Source organism: Patagioenas fasciata, chromosome 1 (assembly GCF_037038585.1).
Source record: "Patagioenas fasciata isolate bPatFas1 chromosome 1, bPatFas1.hap1, whole genome shotgun sequence".
Taxonomy (NCBI): domain Eukaryota; kingdom Metazoa; phylum Chordata; class Aves; order Columbiformes; family Columbidae; genus Patagioenas; species Patagioenas fasciata.
Window position 1 is genome coordinate 210,762,090 of NC_092520.1, and position 27,296 is coordinate 210,789,385.

Sequence of the window (27,296 nt, forward strand, 5' to 3'; positions counted from 1 at the left end):
CATACTTATGTGAACACTTGCTCCCTTTGTTAAGCCATTTGTCAAGCTTGTTTGTATTTGGAAGAAGAGCCTGGAAGTGCAGCTGAAGAGTATGTTCTTGTCTCCACAAGTCTTATGTGGCTGTGACTTTTTATCAACCTCAATAGGAAGAGTTTCAGTTTATTTGGCTTAGTGAAGTTGCTCTGTATTTCCAATGTATTTTACTCTTCAGCTTCCTTCTGCTTTTGAGGGTTTGGTCTTTGACTGTTTAAGGCAACATACAGAAGTGTTTTTTTCTTTACACTGACTGCTTATGGTTAAACACCCTGAAGACTTCCAGGAAGAAAACTGTTGAGCTCCATGGAGATGTTGCTGTCAAAAAATCACGTTAGCCTGGAGACACGCTCCAACGCAGGGCTTGTGAACAAAAACACATTCCCAAGAAGCAGAAATTGGCTTTCAGCTTCTATTGCTACATCATGTGCCATTCATTGCGGTCTCTTGCTTCTCCGCTGGAAGGAATCCAGTGTGGGCTAAAAGGCTTAAAATATTTTGCCTGAGACATCACAGTGTCAGTGTTTCTTATTAAGTCTCGTCCATCCATTGGCTGAGACCTCAAGGATGGATTCTCAGCAGAGGCAAACTCACCCTGCTCCACTGACAGCAGTTTTTCTGCTTATGTAATTTACGGATCTGATTGAGTGAATTTGAAGATGCTGCTTCATACGCAGTCCACAGGGCAGTTTCTCTGATGATATTTCTGGATCCTATGGAGATATAATTTGGATTTCTCTTTCCAGGCCACAAGGGACTAATCCCGATCCTCTCACATGGTTGCGGTTGAAGGGTGCAATGTAGGATACAGGTGGATCTTGTCAGTGCGCTTCACAACATAAAGACTGGCATAATCAGGGTTCTTATCCTTCCCGGACTCTTCCCGAGCATTGGAGAATGACTGTGGCCTTTGCTCTTGTGCATGAACAAAAGTAGCTCACCTGGAATTTTGAGGGCAAGCCCACCTTGACTGTTGAGTGTTTTTTCATAGGGAAGTCTAATACTCAAAGGGTGGTAATTTGCTGGAGTATATTGAGGAAAGTGGTTGAGTCACGGTCCCTGGAGGTATTTAAAAGATGTGTAGATTTGGCACGTAGGGAGATGGTTTACTGGTGGACTTGGCAATGCCAGGTTAACAGTTGGACCTGATGATCTTGAAAGTCTTTTTCAACTATATGATTCTATAATCCTAAGTATTAAAACCATCAAAACATTAAAGGGGTGAGTTATTTAGCTGCCAGTGTTAATGGGTTTTTTGATACCCTCAGGAAACCAGGCCTCGGATGTCTGAATTCACTGTGAAATCCACCATCATTTCTCGGTATGCTTTCACCACGGTGTCGTGCACAATGGTGAACAGCGGATCTGAGGCACGCGAAGGTGTGTTTGAGATGCAGATCCCAGCTGCAGCCTTCATCTCCAACTTTACCATGTAAGTAAGTGATGCTGACAGATGGGTGGATGATGTTTGTCCCATCACACAGATAGCTCTCTGAGATTTCAAAAACTGGCTAGACCCTCAGTAGAACTGTATCAAGGACTTCTTGTATTTCTTTGGGAAAAATAAAACCACACAGATGCTGTACTCCACTTGAGATGACTTGTGACTCCAAAGCACAGAGCAAGTCCTTGAATGACAAGATGCTAAGATTCAAGTCCTCAGTGTACGTAGGGAAGAAAATTATTCTATTTCCGAAGTGTCTTTTGTCAGCTTCATTCTCCTCCTCTCTTTGATTTGAAGCAGAAAGATCTCATCTAGCCTTCAGAAACCTTTCCAACTAAAGTTTCAGCAATGACAGTTATCTTGCCAGACTGTGGTGCATAAGAAGCTCCTTGTTGTTCCAGGTTCTCCTCACTGTCAATGGAGGAGAGTCAACTCCAACTAGCAGAGCGCTTCACTTGCTGCTGGTCATTCTGTGTGGATAACAGAGCAAGTAGAGGGCAACCAAGCTCATACCAAAATGACTCACTAAGGAAAAAGTTAAGCTCTTGGTTTCAAAAACATGTTTGGTTTAGTCGTGCTTAGATCCGCTCTATGTGTAGATATTGGGGCCATAATTTTGGACCTGACCATAGCAGACAGGTGACCTGTTCTTTTAGAAAGTCTTCCATTTGGAATGAATAGGAGGAAAAACAGTCTTTTGCTAGTGGCCAACCAAAATGTACGTTAAGGGCTATTTCCTTATGAAATCCATGGCTCTGTAACTTATTCCCAGGGAGAAACATTTTAGTCAGTGAGGCAGCTACTTGAGAGCACTCATCCTGAACGTCACCATGAGTATTGATCAGGATGGTGGATCCAACACCAGACAAAAAAAAGGGCTCACTGGGATTCTTGGCAATTGCTTTGCATTCTGGTTTGAATCATTATGCTTTGGGGATTACCTTCTGAACTGGGTCATTTTAGAGAGGTAAACTGTTGGACTGAAAATGTACTCTGTTGGTGTAACCAGCCAGGTAACTTCTAAGTCAGTTTCTGTCTCAGTGACCTGAGTGGACTCCAGGAGAGTTACACCGACAGCACATGAAGTCTATTCACGCGTGCACAGTCTGTGAACCCTTCTACAGCAAACTGTAGAGCTGTGTCGATGGTTGAGATTGTGGGGTGACAATCAAACCCTGGCAGATGTATTGTTAACCTCCTCTCCCCCCAAATTCCCCCTTTTGCCCCTCCCTCTCCCCCCTTCCTACCAAGGACAGGCGATCAGGAGGGAAAGAAGGACAGAGGGAAGAGAGTTGGAAAAGTTAAAGATGTTTTACTAATACTACTAATAAGAATAGAGAAAATAATACAAAATATACAAAACCAATCTTGAAAGTCTCAGCAACTGCAGAGCCAGCACCCAAAGTCCTGGATTAGATTCTGTAGCCAACCGGAGCTGGATTCAGTCTCTCACTAGGCCTCAGTTCACAGGGACGACCAGCAAGGTCCTCTCCTAATGTCGGCCATAAGCAGAAGGGAAGGAAAAGGGAAAAGGGACGAGATCCTTGTGATCTCCCACTTTTATATGAAGTATTCATGTGAATGGAATGTTATACACCGTTGGTCAGTCTCTCGGTCATCAGTTTCTCGTTGCCCCTCTCGCGAGATGTCCATCCGTGCTTATCAATAACTTTGCATTCCATTGCTATGTTTACCAAAACATGTATCTGGTTCTCCAGGAAAATGCAGCTAATATGAAGGCTTTAGCTGACAGGCAAAATTCACTAAAAGAGAAACTTGTTTTTTAACAAAACCAGGACAAGCTGTCACTGTGTAGGGGTACAAAGTGGTCATGCTGACATCTCTGGTCTCTCCAGGATCATCGGCAACAAGACTTACTATGGGGAGGTCACAGGGAAAGAAAAGAAACATAGCAGTGATGACAAAGAAAGGCACAAGAAGCCTCCGAGCCCCACAGATGGAAGGTAAGCATTGTGCATTTGGCTGTGTTCTGAGAAGTGATATACTCTCCTCCCATCTTTATTTTGGCTGCTTTGGCACATCCATCCATGGATTATAGGAAGAGACAGCTAAAAAGAACATTATCAGCAGTACCTGGTGTCATTACCATGCTCTAAGTCATGTAAAATTGCTTGTGGCTATTTCTAACTCCATTACACAACATTTTAATGTCCAAGTTGCTCCAGGATGTACTTGAGAGGGAAAGAAATCGTGTTACTTCCTGAACAACAGACCAGAAAATTAAGGCACACTAAAATTAAATGAGTCACAACTTTGTGAAGCATTACAATGTTTTCTCTCTTGCTTGTTTCACGTGTTCAATAATAGGAAATACTTTAATTGGGCCGAGAAAATCCAGATTCATCATTCACAGGAGGAGGTGGTGTGTGATGTGTATGGGCTGTGAAAGTGTTTTTGGATTTTCCTTTCAGGGAGAATGGCCATGAGACATTCAAAGCTGCTGTCTTCATTCCTCGCAAGATGCAGGCCAGGTTCCTACTACATTACGAAGAGCTTTTGCAAAGGCGACTGGGAAAATATGAATATACAGTCAGCATCCGTCCCCAACAGCTGGTGGGGAGGTTACGAGTGGAGGTGAACATCCTGGAGAACTCAGGCATAGTTTCACTGGAGGTGCCTCCCCTTCGAAACAGCAAGCATAAGGGCAATGGGAAGATCGAAGGTAAGGAGAGATTTTATGACCCATGGTTCTGTCACTTCCCAAGAACTGAACTGACAGTGTTGGGAGTTCTCCAAGGCAATTTTGGATAATTGTGTAAACTAGTGTTTCATTCACTTCCACTTTGCTCCGAATGAGGCATTAAAAAAAACCCCAACATTGCCTATAATAAAGACCATATTAGAAACTAGACGACACATCTCATGAAGACAACAAGAAAAATGAATGCTAGCAGCTCATTAGGCATAAACTATTCTGGTAAATTCCAACTCTGATTTTATTTAGAAAGATAGATTTTTTAACCTTCCTTTCTTAGAGATTTCTCATTCACTGACAAGGGAATCTCCAGGTTCATGAAAACTGGTATAATGGTTACATGAAAGGGATTACAGGATTATGAACGCTGTGAGGTTCACTGGTGGGAATTCAGTCTTATCGTGAAGGTTGATGGATTTTGTTTTATTTTTTTTTGGTAGATGACTGTGTCAATGTGGTATTCGTGCATAAGCATGTGGGAACTTTGAAGCTTAATGAGTATAGGGCTGATTCCATTCAGCTGAATAGGAATTCTTTTTTCTATTGTCTTTACGAGCTTTGAACTGGGCCTTCAGGCCTTGTGCTCAACATTTGAGCAGGCTCTTCCCTGGCTCCACATCTCCTGGGAACTGTTTATTTTAAGTGGATTGTTTTTTCCATCCATCCATGCCAAAGCAGATAGGAAATCCTGCATTTTAGAACATGGGAAATTCCAAGAGGAAAATCCATGTTTTGCCAAAGCAGTCCAAGTATCTGCGCTTACCCCCAACTGTCCTCACTTGCTGTTCAGACAGTGTAAAGGTAACTTTTCAAGTGTAAACTAACAGTGAGGAGCACAGGATACTGTGACTGCTTAAAAAAAACCCTCACCAAAAAAATGAGGGTGAGTCTGAGCTGGAAGCAGGATGTAAAGTCTTGTGGGACTTGATCCTCCATTACTCTAAGTGATAAAATGCCAACAAAATCAGTGGAGCTGTACATATCTGCCAAGTGAAGACAGATGTGTGAACATGGGGTTAAACTGATTGCCTAGTGTGATCATATTAATTTAAACCAAATCACATTGAAATCAAGGCTGTGAGTGACTTGGAGTAACTTCAGGTCAAGCCTTACACAACTAATTAGTCTCTCTGCCATATATCCATTCACTGTGTGATAAATGTGTCATGGCTCTCATCTGGAGGGACAGGAAACCTTTTTCACCTGTCAGGGAGTATAACATTGTGGTGCATTGTGGTATATGGTTTCCTGCAAAACATCTGGCATTGATCAAGGTTAGAGACAGCCTAAGCAGAGCAGACACGCTGTTGTTCTGGTGCAGCATGGAAATTCCTATATGTAAGTGACATATGGGGAAAACTCTGGTAACTTGCTCTCCAAACAGCAGTCTGTGAGCATTGATCATTCTTGGCACTGTGCTTCAAATTTAAAACAACTCATATAAAGATGGGCCCAAGCTCTAACGTTCCATAATCCTCCCTAGCCAACAAAGTGTATATAAAATAGAAGTCTCATTTCAGGATGGGTAACGCAACTGAAACTCAGATTCCCTGTGCTTCACCCTTGCTCAGAATTCAATTACAGACCCTTTCTATCTAGAATCATCCTATACAGTTGGTAAAAACTCATTGCTGTGATGAAATCACTGCTATGGAAGCCACTGAAAGGCCAAACACAGTTTTGGGATCCATCACAGAAAGTAAGGAATGGGTTACGTCTCTGGTAGATCATTGGTGCTCAGGTGTGTGCCACTCGGATGAATGTATAGGGTTAATGAATTCAGCAGGTTTGCTGAGCTTCTTTCCAATCTAAAGCAAGATGAGGAGATTAGGACATTACCAGGAGCCAGACAAAAGAAAAAAAATTGGCAGAGGGTCTCAGAAGGGTCTAAAATAGGTCACAGAGAAGGACAGCTTGTTTTCAATAGGAGGGATTTATTGCTTGTGACCTCTGCTGGCCAGCTGCACCCAGAGCAGACAACAGGAACTTCCTAAACGCAAATGGAAACTACAGGAATACTCCTAGGGAGAGCAAGGCCACGGCAAGGAGCATTTAACTTGGAAACCCACTGTATTCCCGTTGGCTGCCGTCGCCGAAGCTTGGTCCAAAAAAGCAAAACATCTGAGCCATTAGGTCCTCCCTGCAAAGCCTTCTTGCTCATATGACATCTAAAGATCCCAGAGCATGAGATGAGATCCAGGGAAGGCTGTGAGTTTTTAAGTGAAGACAGGTGAATTGTGAGTCTTACATTTAAAGAGTGGCTGCTTGGCAGACAGTTTGCAAACTCGGAGTAAGCCAGGAAAAATACAGTGTCTGATCTCTTCTTGGACTCCTGTGGCTTGAAACTCTTCAGTATCACTTCACTGCAGAGCATGCTGGCAATCTAGGAAGTTAAGTGGTCAACAAAGGATGCCAGACCAGAAGCTTCAATACTGTGTTACCTGCGGTGTCCCAGATGAGAGGTCATGACTTAAAAAAAGCTCAAATAAGGAATGGAGGCCTGCACATTGGAAAATGGTACTGCCTGACTGGTTTGAATTTGAATATTTCAGGAAAACTCTCTTATTCAATTTCCTGTGTCTACAAAGATGTCTATGGTATCTCACAGTTAATGATAAGATGTGAGATTTTGATAAGTATTAATAAATTACCTTGAGAGTATTGGGTCAAAAATGTATTGTGACATCAAGTCTCAGTTAAATGGCAATTCTGAGTAATACGTCCAAAGCACCACCAACCTGAAACCACTGTAGAAGATGGGATGTAGCTTCACAAGCCATTTAGGTACATCTGACTCTGACTGACCTGGATAAGAAACTACATCATTTTTCTGAGTACTGGTCCAGAAGATCCAATGTAGGATAGGCAATTTAGGTTGAAAATCAAATATTTTTGGCTTTGGAGTCATCCAGAGCTTCAGATGATGAGCACCAGCAGACACTGATATTCATAACTGAAGTGTCAGCCTGTTGTGACTATAAACACTGTTAGCAAAACTACTGAAAAAAATAATAACAATAGTTTAAAAGGCCCAAAATGGAGAAATGGCTGATCTGCCTTTATTTCATGGAGCAATCCTCTTACATTTTTGGTACTTCCTACATGTTATCCATAGAGCCAAAGTACCGTGCAGGAAGCAAAGTGGAAAAAACAATTTTTCTGTTTAATGATCATTCAGGATTTGCACTTTTTACTGCAGCCAAACTGCTTGTAGCCATAGAGTTTGTGATAGACAGAAATCACTTGAACATCTTCTGTCTATAGATCTTTCTTGATGAGGAAGAGTGAAGAACATTCTCTGCCATCTTGTAAATCAGTGCGGAAATCACAGCAGTAGAGCAGAAACAGTAAAAAGTCCAATTCTGGCTGGTTTTGACTGTAAGGACCCAAGACACAAAGATTGGACTTGGTTTCACAAACTACCAGTGATTTTTGAAAAGTGAAGCTGTGCTTTGCTGTAGCTGGAGGCTCTTGGAAAGTCCTGCATACATCCTCTCTGAATATGGAGCAGAGACAATGCGATGACAAGTCTTTCCAGGATATTTCCTTTGTTGGTGACTCCTGCATGCACAGCTCCATCTGGGAGTTGTATTTTTCCCAAAAGAAGGTATTAGGCACATGAGTTTTGGAAAGTAATCTTTTGACATGTGCAGGTGTTGTTTTCCGTCACATACAAACCCCCAAACAGGAGATGTCGAGGCAAATGATCCTGACCTTCTCTGGTGACCTCAGAATTGGAGCTGTTTTCTGAATGATGTCCTGCCCAGCATCCTCAGGGATGGCTGTCGTCATCCTTTTCCCCCAGTGTAGTGATGTGAACACCAGTCATGGACTTGGGGAGGGAGACATTAGGATGCTTGAGAATGACTATTTCTCTTCAAAGTCATAGGTCTTGGAAAAGTTTTTATTTCTTATCACAGTTATCCAGAAGTTTCCACGTGTTAGCAGAGGATGAACCTTGCATTTGAGCTCTAGTGCTGACTCTGCCAGTCTCCAAAATAATTTAGGTTTAACTGTTCATCATGTGGGGACCACAGTTTAATATGAAAAATGCTTTTTCCTGCTCTGTTTACTTCTTGAGCTGAATTTGGCAGAAAGTTTGTCTAAAGGCCCTATTAACTACCTCGGTCTGAGCACAGACCAAGTCTTTGGAGCTTGTCCATGCTCTGTATTTTGCAATATCTCATAGATTTTCCTCTTGCGGTCACTTGTTTGAAAGGAACTGGGCCAATAAACAGACAAGAGTAATTGTGATCTAGATATCAAGTGCTGCCTAAAAAAGAAACCTGTGGAATGACAGAGTAACTGTATTCAAATATACAAAAGGCTGCTGCAAGGAGGAAAAGAATACTGTACTTTCCATGTCAATAACAGAAAGAAATCATGGGTTTATAATCCAGAAATAAAAATGTAAATTAGACATTGAAAATGTCCAACAGTGTAAAAGTGAAGCTCTGGAAAGGACTGGCAAGGACAGGTTACTGAGTTTCCACTGCTGGAGGTCTGGACTCTTTCCAGGCCATGTCATAAAACAAAGTAGGAAGGGATTTGGTCTGGGAACGTGGGATGAAAGGCACATCTCTCCTTATTGACTCATGAAGGGGTCTTGGAGATTAGGGTGAGTTACATCTCAGAGTTGCCATTTGCATGCCTGCACTAGCAAGTGTCGGATTTTGTCTCAGTAGGACTGAAATTGCAGCAACTATACTGATAACTCTTTGTTCAACAGAAAGGCAGCTAAGGTGAGTTGCTCAGGTGTAGACATTACACGTAAGAGGCTTCTCAGATCAAGCGATCAATCAGTCAGATCAATCCCACTTCACATGCCTACAGTACATCTGAACAAGTCACCTCAAGAACTCTTTACAATCAATAGGGAGAAAACTGTAGCATGATTCATCTAATCATAGAGGAAATGTTTAAACAGGTCAAATGAATCATACTTGCATTGACTGGCAGTATCTCAGGTATAGGATCTACATTTTAGATGTCTAGAGTTGGCTGGAATTAATACCACATACATATCTGAAGTTGTGTGTTCGTTATTTACAGAAAGCAATTAACAGTCACACAGAGAACATCTGGCCTTTTGAGTTTAGTGACCTCCAAGCAGAAATGAGCACAGGAGTTTTGTCTAAACATTTATATCCCTGATAGCATTGCAGTGTTGGTTTCAGTTTAGAATTAGAGAGGAGGGGTTATTAAGGTGAGCTGAATCTTTAGTCTCAGTCTGTAACTGTGCTGTAACCTGTCTCCACAGTAATACTGTGTGTGCTGCAAGACAACAGGAAAAACTTGTAATATTGTGGTTTTATCTCAACAGGTGATGTTTCTCCTCCTCCTTCTACTGTAGTTGGACATACCAAAACCTTAGCTAAAGTCACGTTCAATCCCAGTGTTGTTGAGCAAACCAGGATTGCCCGAAATGGCATTTTGGGAGACTTCATAATAAGATATGATGTCAACAGGGAGCTGAGTATTGGAGATGTTCAGGTACTGTACACATGACTCATCTTTTCTGTTTTGTTAATTATACCTGAGATGATAGTTCAATTGTTTTCAAATTTCAACAATGTTCATTGTTTTCCAAGTGAAGGCTGTTTCTCCATCTTGTAAGAGCTATATAAAATTAAATCAACCAGCTGGCAGCCACAAGATGGACTTAAAAACCACAAGTACCTACTTCATTGAGTTTCTTTTTGTGTTTGCTTTTCAGTTTCTCAATGTACTTGCTGTAACATATCTGAATACAAGGCCAGTTCCCCAAATGCATGTTGTGGTTCTGATTCCTGGGTACATACATTATATCCTTACCACATTTGGAAGGAAACTCCAATGTCCACCATGGAAGGAGATGTGGAGAGCTCCAGTAGGCTCTCCCAGTCCCCCAGGATTAGGAGAGATACCAAGGACCACTCATATCCTGCAATGTAGACACAGACATTGAAAGCAGGATCAGGTGTGCCCAACGAACTATCCCATAATGATGTGTGTGGAACATGATCTACCTTCAATTACTGACTTAATTGCTCTTCCACAGATTCTTAATGGGTATTTCGTGCACTACTTTGCCCCCACTGATCTTCCTCCATTGCCGAAGAACGTTGTATTTGTGCTTGACAGCAGTGCTTCCATGGTGGGAACAAAACTGAAACAGGTGAGGTCCTTGCAGTTATTATAGACTAGTTGGCTGTAAGGTTGCAGCGGGCTTGGTTCAGACTTCGTCTCACCAGATGGGTTCTTCTGCAAAATGCTTACTATGTCTGAGGTGAGAGGAGGCTCTGAAGAAAACTCAAGGTGAGATAATTTACCTGCAATGAGAAAGAGTCATGTTAGTGGGAATGGGATGGGAACAAGAAGTGTGGAGGACTTCTTCACTCCATAAAAAAGCTCTGTGCTGTCAAAACTGAGCTAGAACGCTGCTGGCCTGTTCTCTTCTGGGCAGTTTGAAGAGAGGCAGAATAGGGAGAATTCCCAGCAAAGTGCATTCGGCAGATCATTGCACCCAGCTTGACAGAAGAGAAAAAATATTCTTGTCTTTATGTTACCTTGGCGAAACCCTTAGCAATATATAATTCAATGGGTTCTATAGAAAGAAGGGTCACTTTGTCCTCTTTGAGAATCTGATTTTTTCAGCACAAATCTCAGACATTTTTCCAGGGCGTAGACCACGTCATAAGTCAACATACCAAGCTGAAGGGCACAACAACAATGCTTAAAATCAACCTTTGACATGGAGGGTTGAGGCTGGTGCCTAAACATTTTTGTTACTTTAGTTCTCTGAGATGGACAGATGGGAACCACCTCCAGTTCAAGAGACAAGTATTTGTCTTGGAAGACAGGTAGTGCCTGGGGAAATATACTTTCTCTCTCAACACAATATTATCAATCTAAACTAGAAGCAGAGGTGAATTAAGACTCCAATTCTGAATGATTTGACAGATATATTTCAGGTCTGCACTCACACTGGAGAGTTTAGTCCAGTTTCTGTCTTATATATCTGTGCAGAAAAGGAGAAAAGTCCTTGTTGATTTAGTATTTTTTCCTTCCATTTAAAGACTTGCCCCACAGGCATGAGATATGGAAAAGTTAGATGCCTTCTCTCTGTTGAATGGCCACATCTTTATCTTCTACTTTCTTACCAAGGTCGAGCTAATGACAGTGGAAAGCGACACTTTCTATGCAGGTTGACATCCACATGGGGCAGTTTCAGCTTGTATGGATGGTGTGATGTTGTAACTCTACTAGAATGACTGAAGGCCAGTGGCTTGGACTTGGATCTTGGCCAGTTAAGGAGTTCTAATTAGCCCATTCAGGCTTCTTGGTTGCCTTCCTGGAATGTGCTGATATTCCTGGAAAGTGTGATTCTTTGAGAATCCTTTTTTTTTCTCCTTGGCCATTAAACTAGCCCAAATGTCCTTGAAAACACAGACCATGGCCATTCTCTGACAGTTCTGTCTTTGAACAAGGACACTGAGAGTATATATGCCTTTCTCTCTCTGCTAAAAACTTTACTATTAATATCTGGTTTCAGTGGTGATGATAAATCTTAATTTAGAAGCTGTGTCCCCTATTAAATCAAATTATCACCACTGTGAGTTAAAATGGAGAATGACTTTTATGGCTACTAATTATCTTCCCCAGGGACTAGAGTAGCAAACAGAGAGTCGCCAATAAACATACCTACTACGATGCTGAATGAGGTCTTAAACAAAGATGCTTCTGAATCTTTAGAAATTCCTTTGGACAGAGCCTGTCTCATGGCTTTCTGTTATCCTTCTGCTGAAAAATGTCTGCCTTGCCTCACAGAATAAACAGATACTGCACAAATGCACCCAGTTCTGCGTCCTGAAAGCAAACAGTCAATGATACAGTGCTGAACCAGGGAGATTAAGACTCTGAAGGGCTTTGGTGTTAGCGTGAGCTGCGCAAGCAGGGCCTTGGGTCAGCAGATTAACCTTGTACTATGAAAGCTTTTATTCTCCTCCTGAGCATATTAGTGTTTCTTTTTCATATACTTACTAGAAACAACATGGCCAGGGATTAACCCTTGAAGGTTTACTGCATAGCTTAGCCAGCTGCTACTGCTAAACATACATCAGTCTCAGGCTAATTAGGTACAAAGAGATGCTTATTGAGCGCAAAGTGAGCGAATTGTCTAACCAGAACCTTTCTTTGGAGTGAACCAAACTTTTTACCTGTTGTCTTAGATCACCATTCCTAGAAGTGTTTAAAAGATGCATAGACGAGATTCTTATGGACATGGTTTAGTGACAGGTTAATGGTTGGACTTGGTGGTCTTGAGGGTCTCTTACAACCAAAATGATTCTATGATTCTATGTACTCTTTTCGTGGAGAACCACTAATACGTCATGGGAGAATGACAGGTGCAGGAAGCAATAGAATTTCATGGAATTCTGACCTAAATCATAAAAACCCCACACAAATTAGTCAAGGAAAGACCAAAATCTAGGACTGGCTGAATAATATGCCTCTTTTGGTACACTAAGAAAGTGCAATCAGTTACAGCCATGACCCACATCTGCTCAGTGTCCTTTTTACCCAATTGTTTTTGTTATTAAGATGTTTGTTGAATTACAGACAGGTCCTCTGGTGGCAGGATACATGTGAGCAGAGGAAATGCCTCCTTTTCTTCTTTTTTTCTTGTGCCCTTGCAGCTGTGGTGATCTATGGTGTTGTGTAGAGAGCTGCGAATTCCGAAGGGACTGCCTTTCTTCATTTCTCTCTACTGAGTCACACGCAAGATCAGCTAAAAATACAGTCAGCAGTTGTAAAGAGTGCTCTTGCAGGTCAGCTGTGGTAACTGTGACAAAGGACAGTTTTTAGGGTTGTACAAGCAAGGATGAGAGCCATCAGTTGTGCACTTGAAGAGATTTTTCTACTCTTCACTCAACTGCTTTCATGAAGTTAATGTCAAAGTGGCTCAAATCGAGTCAGGATTTCATGCATCCTGCAGTTCCCACAATCTAATTGTGAGTAATTTCTTCTTTTCCTCTACCAAGGTTTTCCTTTTCCTACATTAATCTTCATCTGTTCATGCCATCCCTTTCTTCCTAAGGTATCTCAGTCTTTGAAGCAACAAGATGTCCAGACTCAGTTGCAAACACGTGTAGTGAGACTGGTTGATCAGATTAAATCATGAAGACTTGTGAGACATTCTGAGACATGTATCAGCTTTTTGGGAAGATCAGCTAATGTGCATGTTCCTCCTGCAGTTTTCACAGCCTCTGAACTCTGGTAATGCCTAACAGAGTCAATTGTGTTACAGTAGTCCACCTCCACCGAGGATTTGCACATTTCTGACATTCATCTTCTAGCATTGGCAGGGAGATAAAGGTCAGGAAGAGAAAATTCTCGAGCATCACAATAAAAGAAATGTTCATGTATTTGAGACTTTACACATCATTACTGCTGTCCCACTGGCAAAGAAAATTTTTTGTCCTTATGAGCTTTGTTTCTCCATTATCAAAGAGACAGCGTGGAATAGTTGCTTTCAACAGGAGCAAGAAGAGCTGGGGAACAGGTTATCTCTGCAAGGTTTACTAGGAAGCAAAATTATTTGCTCTTTGGAAAGTCTGACCTGCTCCTACTGATTTTTATGGTACCTTTGGCTGTAGAGGTGGAGTGGAACGTAGGAGTTTTACATTGGTATAACCAGAAGAAAGAGAGGCCAGTTATCGGTTTACCACCTTGTGGTTACCATGATTAACCCCAGCTTCACTAAATGTGGTGAAAAAGGACCTTTATCAGCCTGCAATTCAGTGGCATAGAACAAGCATGTTCCAAACTATGAATGTGTCCACAAGAGGAAGGATTTGCAGATGTTTTGCAGATACGCGGTGAAATGTAGCTGTTTCAACCACAGATTAATTTCACCTTACCTTTCCCACAGGCAATAAATGGCCACACACTCAGTTAAACAGTCGGCTACACCACAAGCCTGGCAAATTGTCAATGGTAGCCTGCCAGACTGTAATTTTCTTTGAGGTTAATTACGCTAGAAGGAACCCAACTGAAGCTGGGACCTGCTGCGTATTTGCAAATGCTTCAGTTTATTTCCCTGCAACCATCCAAGGGACGCTGTTGGTACCATTGATCTGTCACCCACACTGTCTGAGCACTTCTGAGGGCCCAACTGCTTTATAGACACATATCCCTAAACCTTTGTGCCTCAGCACACAGACTCCCTCTGAGTAGTTGCGGGGTGATGAGAGGGCAGATAAGCATCTGAACACTCAATGTTCTCGCTCCAAATTCCGCTGACTTCTGTTGGTTGATGCAGAGTTGGCTGCAGGCCTGTTGACTGCTGGTCCAAATAGTAGCTGCACCCCAGGAGAACTACCTTAAATCACCAGGGGACTTCGGAAAAAATGCTAATTCTAATTACAGCCTTAAGTGAGTTTAAAGATGCTGTGAAGGGGGAAGATTCGCCAGCTTTTCAACTTCTGTTGGAAAGCAGCAGCCTCAGTGAATGCAGAAGAACCACGTGCAGTATCTCCAACAACCTCATCCAGCTCCCTCCTTTTTGTGAATACACAACAGCAGTATCATCTCAGTCTTCTCTGTAGATATGAATACAGAATATAGGAACTACTACAGTAAATAAGATGTCAGATCCATATAGACTCTAAACAACCAGCTTCCAAGAAGGATGCAAGTATTTACAATGCAGCAAAATAATCTGCCTTCCCCAAGCCCTGAAACTTGTAAATAATGATAGAGTCATACAGACAAACAACCTTTGGAGCAAGATATCATCAAATATTTAGGACAGGGAGCATCTGCTTCTGGTCTCAGGACTAACAGCCAACATGCCCCCAGCTGATTTGCTCCATGCTGAGGCAGGAGAAGTAGAGATGGAATTTCCCAGGAAGACCCCAGACCACCTGTAAACAGCAAGTCCTTTAATTGGGTTTAGAGCAAATAGAATGTAAAGGCAAGTGCAGAGTTTGTCATGAAAATGCTGCTGAGGCTTAAACTGAAATCCCATGAAGACACTAAGAGATCTCCCAAGGGTTTCAGTGGGACCTTTGATGAATTAATCAAAGGATGAACTAAAAACAGGTGCTACTGAAGTGCCAGACACAGGCCAGTGATCATCAAACAAGTCCGCCATGAAAAGAAAGGGGCTAAATCAAGCTGGGAAGTTAGTCCATAGGTCAGGATCATTAAAGTCTACAACCAGACATAGCTGTGACAAAGCAAGAAACACAGCACAGCTCTTGGTCTGAGACTCAAACAAGGACCAACAACCCAGGCTGGAGCTTAAATGGAGTGTGGGTGGAGGTCCCAGGTGGGGCTGGCCAAAGCCATTAAAGTCTATTATTATTCTCAAGGCTTTGTGAAGTCTGTGAAGCTGTAGACCTGGGTTTCTTTAATAGTCTTTTCCAAGCTGGAATTGTGTTTTTTTTGCCAGTTGCTGGAGCAATACCTGGAGGGCAGTCCTGGCTTCTATTTATGTTTTCGTTGTGGATCTGTTATGTGAACTTAGGTAGGTTATGTTCTTTGCCTGTGCTTGTCTCTTTGTAGAGTCTTGTCTGTTTAGCTGGCAAACCCATGGTTAGGCTTTATGGCTGTACAAGATCCCTCAAATCTAAAAGACACCTGATCTTTGCCAAGACTTAAGCTATTAGTCTAAAACTGCTTGCAACAATGCTGTTGTTTCCAAGGAAACAGCCCTTCACCCTAATATGGGGTGTGCACTACACATTGCTCAACTGGGATGCTCCATTTTTAACTGTGAAGAGCAGCTGAAGCTCGCAAGTTCTTGTGGGATCTTATGTGGAAACCTGCGGGAGTGAGGCCATCCATGTTCTTTTACTGCATGAAGTTATCAAACACTGTTCATTGGTGGTTCTGACTATGAGGTCCACATGACGTAACTTGAAGTCCCTTGGGAATGAGGGGTATGACACTATGTGTGTCACGAGGAGAGAGCTTTTGCTTGGATAGCTACCCTTGATGTAGCGACTACACCTTCTCCAAAACATCTGCGCTCTTCTCTGCAGCGTTTTGACCAAAGATGTGGCCTGTGCTTGTGTCTGAGGCAGTGGCCTGGGATGGAAGGGGGCAGGGAAAGGGCTGGAGGCAGAAATGTGCAGGAAGGAGTGGGGATCCCATAGCTGGAGATCCCGAGGAGATTTGGAAATAATGAAAATGGGAAAGGGGGCCATTCTGCACTCACTGGGCATGAAAATGGGGAAGTCACATTTAAAAGTGAGAGGTATCACAGTCTGATGAAAAAGGGTCAGGGGTATCAGAGGAGGTGGCTACAGAGTCAGACACTTCATCCCTATGGAAGTACAGTGCTCCTTTTCATGGAGAAATAACACCTGCTCCCTGAGTAGGAATGGCACAATTGCTCCTTGTTGAGGTAGCACAGATCTTTCCTCCATGGAGAGAAACATCTCTCCTAGCAGGTTACACACACAGGTAGGGTGTTCTAAGAAGGGGCTAGAAAACCTGCAAACCAAATCAAGCCGCTGTGAGAGAGGCTGCCTGATGAAGAATGGAAGTTAATTAACATGAAAAGCACAACAAACTGTGTCTCAGCCCAATTCCTCCTGCATGACATAGGAGACAATGGTTGCTGGAATTGAGGGGATGCACTGTATGCAGCCTCTTGGGCACGTCAGGTCTTCCAGCACTGTGTCTGCAGCTGATCTGTGTGACACAGAATTAAAGTCTGGAGTTTCTGGAACAGTTTTAATGTGCTGGGACTAATTCCATTTTCTGAGGATGGGCAGAGACAGAGGTGTCAAACTCTGCATTGAGGGCATGAGGCACTTTTCCCTTGGCATTCACCTTTTTACTGCTATCTCCATGTAAATTGTTTGTCATGCTGGGGTTTGAGTGTCCGACTGGCGTATTATGGGATGCAATCCCACCTAAAATGAGCTAAGCACAAGAGAAGAATGTGGCCTCCGTGCACTGCTGTGTCAGTCTGGCTGTCTGCCCGGGTAGCCCCATTTTTTCCAGTGGGGTTATTTCAGTACAGCGCTGTGCGTCAGCCTTTAAACTTTTCCCTTTGACTTATTGTACAGAAACTTTTACTGCTCCAAATGTAATCCATACCACACTGTTGATAAGGGCTTGAAGCGACGATGCTTGGCACTGATAAGATCTTGCCTCCTTAAAACTTCGTACAGGAATTTATTTATATCCTCAACGCTGCAGTGACATTGCGAAGACTGAACATTTACTCTGCCTTCTGGGCACATGAGACCCTAGTTCCTGAGAAATCAGATCATCTTGCAGTTTTTCATGTATTTATCCTCACCATGCTGTTGGGTGCTAGAGAAGTAAGTTACTCCAACTGATAGCTAAGCTTGTCCACAGCACTGAACATCCACATCCTTGAAGACAGTTTTATCTTCTACTGAGCAGAAATACTGTGCTTAAATGCCCAGGATTTATGTGGAGCTAAGTGATTTACTTGATGCTAAGCGGAAAGCCTTTTTCAGAACAGGCAATAGAAATAGTTATTCTGAATGATGGAGAATGTCTTTTGCAAACAGGGAAACTACTAAGCAACTTTTTCTAAGGCCATATAGGGATCAGCAATGTTCAAGTTATTAGTGAGAGACTCATGATGTTCAAGAGAGACTGGATCATGGACTGGAAACAGACCTTTATTGTTCAGAGCTCTACAAGCCCTCTCCCATCGCAGGCCAGTGTTAGCATAAAACAAAATGCTTGTTGTCCAGAATTGCAAAGGAGTTTTCCTTGGTTACGTGATCAGTGTCTGCCAAGAAGAAAGCACAAAGATACATTGACAGGGAGCGGGTGAACTGCAGTCTCTGAACTGCACGACGGTCCCTGCAGAGGAAGAAAGGGCAGATTATCCTTCCCAAGATGGGGATGGAGGAAGGTAATAAAACCCAAGTATACACTTCTGGGTTAAACACCATTTTTGGTACAAAAGTCCCTGGCACGTGACCTGCATTACGTGGGCAGAAAGGAAACTGCGGCATAGAGGAAAGCGAAACTCACGAGATTTGGCTTCAGGCCTTGGCAGGAATGACACTGCCCAAACCTCTGCTCTCTCTGTACCTCAGCTCCTCCTGCAAAATAGCAGTGGAGCTCATGCTGCCTTTCCCTTGGCTGCTGGATCCCAAATCAACTCTACGGCAGTATTCGTCCATCATTTCAGGTGCAACTTTGATGCCAGCCTTTCCTTAAGTCACAGTATTAATTCCTCTGACAGACTATGGGCAGATTTGAGCAGATAAGGCTGTTGTAGCTTTGAAAATCCAGTTCTGGACCTTTTTATCAGCTGCCTGTGAGTTTTTACAAATGGAAAGATATGAACCAAGGCAGAGAGGATATCGAAGGGAAGCTCATCTGTTTTCTCTCCATGTATTTCCTTGCAGTGTTTTGCCAAACAACATATTTACTTGTACTTTTCTGCTTCTCGCTGTAGAAGATCTGGTTTGTGAGCCCCTGGACAGAGCTGTGGGTTCCTAATTCCCTTTGTGCAATCACTCCTTTCTCATCAAATATGCTTTCCTACAGGGGTCTGGAAGGATAAACTCAAGCCTAGTGATATTTTGTCTTCTAGCTGCAGCATCCTTCAGTATATGTTTGCAGATGGTCCCGTGTCTGTTATCTGCAGACTGTCCTCACGCAGCACTTTTAGATGATGGGTACTGCATTCTAAAGGCTTTGATGGTGAACGCTTTCCTCTCTGATAGCTACATTCTTCAGACTGACTGATGTCGAACCCACGCAGTTCCCTGGTGCTGCTGGAGCTGGGAAGGGGCCGTGTCACCAGCGCTGACGTCTCTCTGCCCAGCCATTGCGAGGGCAGATGCCAGCTGTGTTTGGGCGTGCAGGGTACAGCCGAGGGTTGCCAAGTGATCTCAGAGGCACTGGTGGGCTGGGTGTTGGTAGAGCCCCCTCTGTATCTGGAAGCTGTTTCCAAGAGGGGCCGTTATGCTGCAGTGCCGCAGACACCCACTACCCATCCAGAATTGGATCCAGCATGAACTGAAAGTCTTTTGATTGATTTTTTTTTTCTTTACAAGCTGGTATGAAGCTAGCACAGATGTGATCCTAGGATGAAGCACTTGCACATGCTCCTAGGCAATGGAAAGTGTGAATACGTGGGCTCGGGATATGCATTATAATGAGGTGCTTGAATTGCCCCCCTTGCTTCACAGCAAGGCCAATGTCTGGCAATGCCGTGGCATTGAACAACCACACATTGTTCCCTTCTGAACGGCACAGCTTACAGGGTAGCCAGGCTTCACCCTCACCCTGCTCCTCAAACAAACACGAGGCTGTGGGAGAAATGTCACCAGGACACAGATTCCTCCTAAAAGGTGCCCAGACGGTCTGACATCATCTCAGATGTCTCCAAGGCAGCTTTTTGACCCAAGAAAGGGCGAAAGGCTCTCAGCTCTCCCATTGGAGCATGTCTCTTCCCATGCTTTCTTCCACCAGTGTTCAAGCAGAGTGAGGTCTGTCAGAGCTAGTCCTGAGGGCCAGGTATGAAGGTGAGAAGCCACAGCTGAACTGGAGCACAGCTGAGGGAGTTCTCTTCCTGCTGTTGCTAGAGGTTGTACACCCCCAAATCATCTCTGTCCTGATGCAGAGCCCTCAGCAATAAGAACCAGAAGAGCAGCAGTTATGCTGCATGTTCAGGAATCAGCTTGGAGGTGACAACAAAGACCATAGTGGTGGCCGTGAGCTGGCTTGTCTCTGGCCTTGGAGGCTTGGGAAGACACTATCTGCACATTGGTCATTTAGACAGTGTGAACCCATCTTCAGCTCCTCCTCATTTCTGAAGCACAGACAAAAACTGTGGTCACACCCTGGCAACCAGGGTCATCTCACCTGTCCTCAGCTGTAGACCATGACTCTTCTGCTCCCCACTTGGGGAGTGATATCTTAGCCTGGACTTGTCTCTTTCAAGCCCCAGGTTCCAGTTGTGCTGAGACCTAATTCACCAGCACAGCTTCACAACTCAAATGCTCTGGAGTGGCAATTCTGACTCCACCTTTCAGCTCAATTTCATCCATTCTAATTTGGGGAAAATTGAGGAATTTTTGTCCCCCAAGTTATTATCTCTTAAATCCTCATTTAAAACTTGTCTCTGACAGGTACAAACCATTCCCAACTGGCAATTTTTTTTCTGTTTTGCATTGCTACTTCATGACATCCTCTCCTTTAAACCTTTCTTCACCCTCCACACAAAAATGCATCTCTTCAGGCAAACACTTTGGGGGAAGGGTTTCACCTTAGAGCACCTGGCACAAGGGCACTGGACCCTTGGGTTACATATCACAGAATCACAGAATCACAGAATGTCAGGGATTGGAAGGGACCTGGAAAGCTCATCCAGTGCAATCCCCTTGCCGGAGCAGGAAGACCCAGATGAGGTTCCACAGGAAGGTGTCCAGGCAGGTCTTGAATGCCTCCACAGTAGGAGACTCCACAACCTCCCTGGGCAGCCTGGTCCAGTGTTCTGTCACCCTCAGTGTTCTGTGCACAGTTTATCCCCAAAATGAATCAGTGTTGTACACACAGCCGTGGAGGAATGATCTGGCCCTCACCACGGAAGAAATGGTTAATTTTCTGTCTCTCAGGAGCGTGCCTTTGGCACCAGTTTCAGTGCAATGACTCACGGAGGCCAGGCGGGACTGGAAATGCAAAGACCCCATCGGCAGCAGAGCAGCTTGGGGATCCCGGCAGCCTCAGCTCTTGGCTCCTCAGAGCCAGGAGAAGTTCCAGCTGTGGCCTTACATGGCCACAACAAGAAACTCGCTGCTGCGTCCCGAATGAAGCTGCTGCCAGGCACTCTCTGCACAAAATGCTCTGCAAATCCTTGCCTGGGGGCTGCTGAAGGAGCGGGACGGGCACCAAGAGCACTCAGTCATAGCTGCCTACTTAAAGGATTTCAAGCAGTGCACTTTTACCAAGATGTTCTCCTTATTTAAAGTTGCTTTTGCCTGCCAGCTCCTGAATTGTATCCAGCCCTCCAGAGGGAAGTCACGTCTCTCTTTCAGCCCATTTATGGGTGAGAGATATTGGTAGCAAAATGTGTGTTGCCACCCCATAGGGACTGCAGTGTTCAGGATAAGCCTGCAGGTTCGTATGAGCTGGGGCAGGGGGGATAGAAACACATGGGATAAGCCAGGAAATTCAGAGCACTGTGGGAGAGATGGAGAGCCAGTTCAGCTCCTTTTGGCACCATTAAGTGCTATATTGCTCAGGACCAGGCAGGATTTGGTCAGAGATGAGTCCCACCTTCTCTATAGTTGAGCTACTCAGCCTCTTGGAGGTAATGCAGGGAGACAGGCATTTCCAGGCAATGACTCAGCCCATCCTAAACCCTGTCCAAAACAGATGGGATGGATCACTCTCTGGAGGTGCCTTTCCCTGCCTAGAGAGGGATTAGATGCAATGCCCAGCTTTCTGATGACCGAGTTGGGAAAGCTGAATCCCACCCTTCATTTTCGCTGGGGATGAGGTAAAAACTGCAGGAGAACGAACCATATGGCCTCCCTCATTCTGTTTGCTTTGGAGCAAAACCAGGTGCACGTACACACGCTTGTACATATGTTTCTATGTATATATATTACACAAGTTCCACAAATTCAAAGGTTGGTTTTTTGTTGTTGTTGTTCTTGTTGGGGTTTTTTTGTTTGGTTTTTAATTGCAGAGACAAGCATATGATTGAGATGCCAAAATCCAGGCTGTCTGTGCATCTGCATTAAAATATGACATACTTATTTTTCCTGAGAAAAACTGAATCAAACTCCATGGAAATGACTTAACTGTGACAAAACTAAGAGACTAAAAGGAAAGAGAGAATGAAAGAAGGGGAGAGAGAGAGATGGTCCCAGCCCCACATTTGGCCCCTCTATGAGGGTGTGGGGAAGTGAAAATCTGCTTCGGTTCCCTCCTGACCCCTCTGCAATTCTAGCTTGGATGCTGTGTGCACACAAACTGCACTGCTGCTCTGCGTTGTTTCTCCTTTTATTTTCCTTTTCTTTTGGCTGAACACAGGCAAGAATGTCAAAAGGAATTTCTGAGCCCTCTGGAGGTGAGACGCATTCTCTCTGCAAGAAGGCCAAACCAAGATTATTTTTCCTCTTGCCTTGTTTACAGAAACAACAGAGCCGTTCAGCCCAATAAATCCCTCTGAGAAAAGTGCAGTTTGACAGAATTACAAAAAAGCTGAAAAAAATAAATGTTTTGTAATGGAAAAGGTCAGATTATATTGCTTATAATCAGACCTATAATATGGATAATGAGACTTGGGGAGTTTTGCTCCCAATCATTGCTTCTAGGCACCTCTTTTTCCTTCCCTTGGCAGGGAGTGGAGGAGGGATGTTGCACATGGGAGCTGTTGTGGCCTCATTGTTTCTTGCTTTACCATCCTGCCCAAAATTTCCTTCAGCAGAGGTTGGCATGAAGGCCTGATCACACTTAAACAGGGTAGAAGCTTCTCCATTTTAACTTTCTACTCACTTTGATCTCATTTTTTGAGGGCCACTCTTGTTATCATGAAATAAATCCAAGAGTCCTTTTCTTCACTGTGTGATTGCTGCTTTGCTCTTCTACATGTGCATGAGAGATTATTTGACCTACTGGATTTAGAGCTGGAAACTCCAGGTTTTGGAAAGCTCTCAATTAGTGGCCTGGACATCACTACTGAAGTAGTCTGTGCCCAAATTTTCGCTTCTATAAAATGGGACTGTGAATGTTTCAGTGTCCCTCTGAAGGGTAATATGGATTAACTGCTGCATTTTTACAATACAAAGGCTATTGTGAAAGAGGAGATGAGACTGCATAAAACTTTTCCTTCTTTTGAAATAATGGCTATCTAGCTCATCTTAGCAGGTTCTCTATGGACTGTTAGGTTGGGGAGACAGCCCTCATGTTCAGGGCAGGAATTCATCTTCTTGAAGGTTTATTTGGTGCATATCATGGTCTGAACCAAGCGGGGCTCTCTCCTTCTCTTTGAAAGAACCTCTTTCACCAGCGTTTGGTTTAGTATTCTCATCTTTGAAACATTAATAAAATGTGTGGTGGTGAGACGTGGAGCAATGTTCCAGCTGAGCAAGTGGGAGATGAATCCTATGATCCCTACAGAGGAAAACGGTTTATACAGAGGACAGAAACAGGCAGGGAGGGACTCCAGACCTGGTTCCAGATTGTTTGAAGCTATGGGAAATATTCCCCTTAACATCAGATGAACAGGAAGCCAAGACAACAGCTGGGAGGACTACAGATTCCTCTGCGGTGGGTAATTTGTTTGCGGTTGCATCATTGCATCATCAGCTTCAATGTAGAATCCAGAGGGATATTGACGACACAGCTTGATCAGTCCTTTCAGCTCTTTTCCAAACTGTCTTTATTATAGCAACGTTAGGCCTAGAAACATGTGGGTTCCAGAATCGCTAATTACCTTTTGTATTTTTTTCCGAACAAGCCCTTCACATATTTCCTTGACAGGCACAAGAGAAAGCTTTAAATGCTGATGAGTCCACCATGTTATTTCCTAGATAGCTTTCCTTGGAATTTGAAAGGCTTAATGCTGGCCAAGAAGGGGCAGAGCTGAGAAGCTGCTGATCCCTCTGCTTACAGATATTTCCTCATATTCTTTCCATGTGTTTTGCATCCAAGGATAGGGTATGTTTGCATAGACAGAGGCTGCTTTTGGGCATCTTCTCTGAGCTGGTCTTAATAAGCTGAAGTTTGTCTCCATGCAAACACAGCTGCATGGCTGTTAAATCAAAGCTGGTCACACTGGGGAGAATTGGACACATCTGCACTCTGTCTGCTGGCTTATCCTCAGTGGCCTGTCTTTCCCACTACCCAGGAACCTTAACCTCTCTTGCTATGAACTCATCTTGATACCAGCTTTCCCCACTGTGATTGCCTGTATTTACATAGGATGACGAACAGTGGAGCAATATAACATTGAGATATTGCTGGAAAAACAAGCCTGGGACAAAACTGACTAGCAGGTGGAACCTGCAATGACTAGTCAGGGCTCCTTTTTATATCACATTCGTTTGAACGTATTAGCTTAACTGGTATCTTAATTATAAACAGAGCAGTTGCATCCTTGACATATTTAGAGGTATATTATAAGTAACCTTTTTAACAATATGTGATTTACAGCAAGTCTGGAAGGGTATAGAAGAGCATTTGGTATTAGTCAACATTATTTAGTATCCCTTAGTTCAGGGCATGGTTTTCCCAGTCAGTGAGAGCTTTTATCCTAATTGTCATGAATGAGTTTTAAGCTTTTAGGTCCAGGCATATTTCTCGCAGCTTTGCAAGATCTTTTGGGCAAGTGTTGTTCGTCCTATAGTTGTGTAGCACCTGACACCACAGGAGACCAAGCCTTAAAACAGGGAAGGACATCACAGTTGTCTTCATCAGCCAAACTGGCAGTGTAGAGATATTGATAAGAAATATCTGTAAGATCAGTAAACCTCTTAAGAATTAAATTCTTGCTCACTAAAACAGTGACAGTTGTGCCTACTGGTCTCTTTTCTTTTCTCTTTCTAGACCAAAGAAGCTCTCTTCACAATTCTCCAGGACCTAAGGCCTGAAGACCACTTCAATATCATTGGTTTTTCCAACCGAATAAAGGTCTGGCAGCAGGACCAGATGGTGCCGGTTACTCCAAATAATATAAGAGATGCAAAAAAGTACATTCATAATATGTCACCTACTGGAGGTACGATCCAGAGATACGAATGGGATTAATTTTGCTATCCAATTAACTACAGCAGAATGGGTAGTGGTGAATGTGGTCCTGTAGTATGTAGCAATAAAAACACATTGCGACTTAGGTCATGGGGCAAGGGGGCCATTCACTACCTCCTCTCACATTTATGTGACAGAATGATATGTGCTCTTTACCAGTGTGCACAATGGGAAGGTGTCCCCAGATCTAGTCATAGGACCCGATATACTTGTTAAAATCAAGTCACGCCCATTCTCCCATTCATCTGGTGAGACCCTCAGAGTGGGAAAGTTCCTAGGGTTATTTATTGAGGACACAGGAAAAAAATACCGTATTTTGGTGAAGGACACACAGGGCTGGTACTTGTGCAGTTTCTGAAAGCCTGTTTAAAAGCAGGTGCATGATTTTGTCTGGGCTGGAAACTCCAGGGATGGACTACTCAGCCTGCACTGTGGGATTGCTTTCTACAGGACCTGGTTTCTCACCTAATACTGTCTTCTTCATGTCTCTACCAAGGAGCAGCCAGAATTATATTTAAGAATTTCTTGACCCTTTTCATTTGTGCCTTGTTGCCAGAAGGGAAAAAGGGAGAGGAGGAGACCCCGGAACAGTGGTAGAGTGCAGACATGATTCTGAGTTTGAACCAGTGGTCTCTTATGAGGCTTCAGACACTAGTATAAAAAAAAAAAAACAACCCCAAACCAACAACACAGTGAGGTTTATAACCAAACATACTTTAGCAGATATGCCCATCATACCCAAGCACTCCTCAGATAGGCAGAGAGCTTCAAAATGACCTGTGCAAACCCTTCTCCATGCAAGCAGTCACAGTTTGTTGAAGGTCAGACAGGGCCTTCCCATGGCTTCTCCTGGCCAGTGACCACTCCTAGCAAAGGAAACTCTCCGATGGAAAAACACAGCAAACAGGATGGTTTGCCGTACTGTTTGTATTGTGAGAAGAAGAGTTTAGGAAGTGGTCAAGGGACCTACCCAGTTAAACAATTACTAATAATGGGACTAAACTCAGAGTACAAAACTTTTTGCTCCTGAAGTGCCAAAAGAGCTGTGCAGGAACCAGCTGAGTTTGCACGTGAACCTGCCAGAGAACAAAAGTAAAAGGAAATTATTAACTCAGGTTCATCAGGAAGGTGCAGTGATTCTCCATCACAGGCCTGCAGTACTTTAGTTTTGTCTAACTCTGTATTTTCCCTATACGACTGCTGTTGCTTCAGCATCTTCGAGTGAAAATGAACACACTCAGGCTTGCAGGTCACACACACAAAGAACGTGCAGTGCTTACACTGCTGTGTCATACTCACACACCGACGAAACGGGAACAAAGTATTGCTGCTAAATATTTGTGTATGTGGCAAACGGCAGTTTTCAGTGCTTGGTAACTCTGTGATCTGGCTGGGTTTGAAATGACACACTCTGCCACATGGGATGGTTTTCTTTTATATCTGAGGAGAACACTCTTTCTGAAATTTTGGATCTGGATGGAGTCTGAGAGAGTATTAGGATATTGAGGTGCGTGGTTTTGGGTCAAAACCATTTTGTAAGAAAAACAGTCTGGATTTTGAGGACTTTTCAGAAATCTTAGCTCATTTCCTATTCCTTATCTTGCTGCAGTCACTGGAGCTGTGCACACTAAGTTTCTGGATACCTGAGCTGTTTTCAATCCAGACATACTGATTTTGCAAAGGTTCCACAATCAATCCCTCTTTGCCTCGACTGGCACAAGAAATACATGGAGCAAGGAGATACCTGTGCTCGTTTTCCTGCTTTCTTTTTTCCTGAGCGTGCAGTGGGTTTGAATCCTTTTCATGGTTATTCTTCTAAAGTACATCTATTTCCTCATTTATCTTCTCTTTTCTCCCTCTCTCCCCACTTCAAGCAGCTCCATTCTTTGCTAGCCAATTGTTTTGTGAAAACATACTCCTCAGCTAACAAAACCGTTTCTTTTCCCTTTGAACTTTGTTAGCCCCTGGGGTTTGAAGAACAAACCCAACCACTTGTTTTCGCATTTGAAGGCTTTTTCTCTTTCTCCAAAACTTGTGCCCTTCAGACAAAGTGAGCAGAACTTGTTTTCCTAGTTAGATATAATCTGGGAGAGCCCCGTAATTAAGTTTAACTTTTTTTGTATGTACCGGCAGGACACGGTATGTGCCGTGACTCTGCTAATCATGGCTGATTATTGTACATTGAGACATTCAAGAACACGGCAATTTCACATAATAGACTGTGATTCCTAATTCAGTTCATACTGGTGCTGAGTAACAGAGCTGAACTGAATTAAAGGGCCAGTGCAACCTCATGTAGAGAAAAGGAACGTCCCAATGAACACAGATCCTGTCATCATACTAAATGGAGTT

The 27,296-nt window shown here is 43.4% G+C and overlaps 1 protein-coding gene across 1 annotated transcript in view; it reads left to right on the plus strand.

Annotated features, from left to right (window-relative positions):
* The window catches only part of ITIH5 (inter-alpha-trypsin inhibitor heavy chain 5), a 48,274-nt gene that overhangs the window by 6,689 nt on the left and 14,289 nt on the right, over positions 1–27,296 (plus strand). Inside the window, exons 3-8 of the mRNA XM_065859045.2 lie at positions 1,302–1,465; positions 3,334–3,441; positions 3,910–4,160; positions 9,517–9,686; positions 10,234–10,350; positions 24,744–24,915. Coding sequence (XP_065715117.1) covers positions 1,302–1,465; positions 3,334–3,441; positions 3,910–4,160; positions 9,517–9,686; positions 10,234–10,350; positions 24,744–24,915 — 982 coding nt within the window. The remainder of the gene's footprint in view (positions 1–1,301; positions 1,466–3,333; positions 3,442–3,909; positions 4,161–9,516; positions 9,687–10,233; positions 10,351–24,743; positions 24,916–27,296) is intronic.